The sequence below is a fragment of the Hakea prostrata genome, chromosome 4, assembly GCF_041222555.1.
Source record: "Hakea prostrata isolate BN-2017 chromosome 4, UWA_Hpros_2, whole genome shotgun sequence".
Taxonomy (NCBI): domain Eukaryota; kingdom Viridiplantae; phylum Streptophyta; class Magnoliopsida; order Proteales; family Proteaceae; genus Hakea; species Hakea prostrata.
The window spans coordinates 39,579,469-39,581,840 of record NC_142603.1 but is presented as its reverse complement, the minus strand read 5'-3'; the positions used below and the strand labels follow the sequence as shown (position 1 = coordinate 39,581,840).

At 36.3% G+C, this 2,372-nt stretch overlaps 1 protein-coding gene across 1 annotated transcript; it reads left to right on the top strand.

The window, feature by feature from the left end:
* Positions 1–1,277: 1,277 nt before the first annotated feature.
* LOC149018855 (protein ECERIFERUM 2-like) lies at positions 1,278–2,135 on the top strand. Its single transcript, XM_089153994.1, has one exon. It carries the CDS (start codon positions 1,278–1,280, stop codon positions 2,133–2,135), a length of 858 nt encoding a protein of 285 aa, XP_089010120.1.
* The last annotated feature ends 237 nt before the right edge of the window (positions 2,136–2,372 follow it).

Genomic DNA, 2,372 nt, shown 5'->3' with positions numbered 1-2,372 from the left:
AAACCGGCCTGAACCGAACCTTAATGGGCCGTAATTGAGCTAAGGGTTGTGGAGTCCACACCAACCCGCCCCCCCCCCCGTTTTGTAATTTTACATTAAATAATATTTGAATCATTATATTACCATTAGGTAGTTGGTATAGACAATTAAGAAAATTAAGCACGAATTCAAAGATCAAATAGTCATTTTACTACTTAATATCTAGGTTCTTGATTTCTATAGAATGAGTGGGTTTTTTTAATGGAAATTGACCAATAGCAACTTTTCTTTCTATATAATTTTTGCTTTTGTTGTAGATGCTCAATTGTTTCTTTTTGTTCTTTTTCTTACACACCATAAACCGTTAATCAACACAAATTTAAACCATTAGCCTAAACCATTAGTTAGCCCGAACCCAAACCGCACCAAACTGAAACCGGCCCGAAACCGTTATTTTGCTAATGGGTCATGTTTGGGCTATGTGTTTTTTAGCCCGAAACCGCCACAAACCGCACCGTTGACATCCCTACTTTGCTACTTGACACCCTTTTATCTTACACTTTGTCACTTAGATGGTGCCTCATGTTCAAAAAAAAAATCCTATTCATAAGTCATTGATTTGCATATGCTTTTTGGTTAATTTAGAATTTCAAAATAAGCAACAATTAGATTGCATTTTTGAACAAATGATTATTGGAGAGGGAAACACAAAGCAACAACCGGGTCAAAATTCGAAACTGCTTCATCATAAGGAATACTGAATATTAAAAACTTGACTTGAAGAGGTTGGCTCAGTTGAAAAAAGACCAAGGCCTCGTAGTATGAGGTCTAAGAGTTCAAATATCCTTGAGTATAGGGATAAAGCCTCGCCATATATAAAAATTACTGTAAGGATGTAGTGGGGTCGGAAAAAAAATTTGAAATATCAATTGCAAATTTGCAATGACCCGTTATATCCAATGTCATCACATTTATTATAATGAAATAAAAAGGTAGTTGCTTATTTCCTCTTGTCTAGATCATGTGGTCCTATGAGATTCATTCCTTTTTCGTCACCATTTTTGTGAAATATCAATTGCTTTTATCCAAAATGGGAAGAAGAAAAAAATCAATTAATGCAATGCCATATTATATCCTATCCTATCCTTTTCATCTCATTTATTATGAAATAACAACTACTCCCTCTTATCTAGATCATGTGAACCCATGAGATATATTCCTTTTTCAGGATCACCATTGGTGTGGTGTGCTATTTTCACTCATACACTTATAAAATTCTTCTTCTCTTCTGTTTGCAGATGACTACCTTCAAATGTAGTGAAAAGGCATTGGGCTTTAGCTGGGCCCATGTCCTTGGAGACGCATTTTCTCTTTCTCACTTCCTCCACTTATTGGGCCAAATCTTGAGTGGTGAATATTTACCCAAACCATCTTATCTACCAGAACCTCCAGAAATAAAAGCCAATAATGAATCGAACAACCCATCAGTGCTTGCGGTTGAACCGGTTGGAGACCACTGGATAACTGCCAATAACTGTAAAATGGACACCTATTCTTTCCGTATCACAACCCAACAATTGAAGGCCATGAGTTCAAAGATGTTTTCTTCAACTGCAAAAATCCCACCTTTTGAAATTCTCTCTGTTGTCTTCTGGCAATGCTTAGCAAGAACTAGAGAAGAACCAGAGCCTAAAACTGTAACCATTTGCAGGAGAAGAGAGAAGAAGGGGTCTTGTTTGATCAGTAACAACCAGATGATAAGTAATGTTCAGGTTGATTTCTCTGTCACAGAAGCTGATCCAAAGTTACTTGCAGCATTGATCTTGGAAAGTCAGAAGGTGGATGAGAAAAGCAAGATTGAAGAAATTATGGAGAAGGATGAAGGGTTGTCTGATTTGATCATTTATGGAGCAAATCTGACATTTGTGGATCTGGAAGAGTCTGATCTTTATGGGTTCGAGGTGAAGAAACAGAAACCCGTGTTTGTGAATTATACAATTGATGGTATTGGAGATGAAGGGCTCATTCTAGTAATGAAGGATTATCCTGCAAGAAATGTTGATGGTGATGAAGGAAGGAATGTTATTGTTATTCTTCCTAGAAATCAGATATTGAAGCTGAAAGATGAGCTCCAAAAGGGGTGGTCTATTGTTTGACGATAAGATGCTTAAGTTATATTAACCTTATCAAGCGTGTAATCTTGTGTTCTATTACTTCTATGTTTTATGGATTCACTCTTTGTGGCTTAGTGGACTGGCAGTAACTGGTTGGAGACTGCATATATATATATATATATATAGTTAGAAAATATACATGCAAATACACATCGTTCTTTGTGCAATTGAATACACATGAAGATGATTGGTCAGTTATGCACTTTTTTACTAAAACAT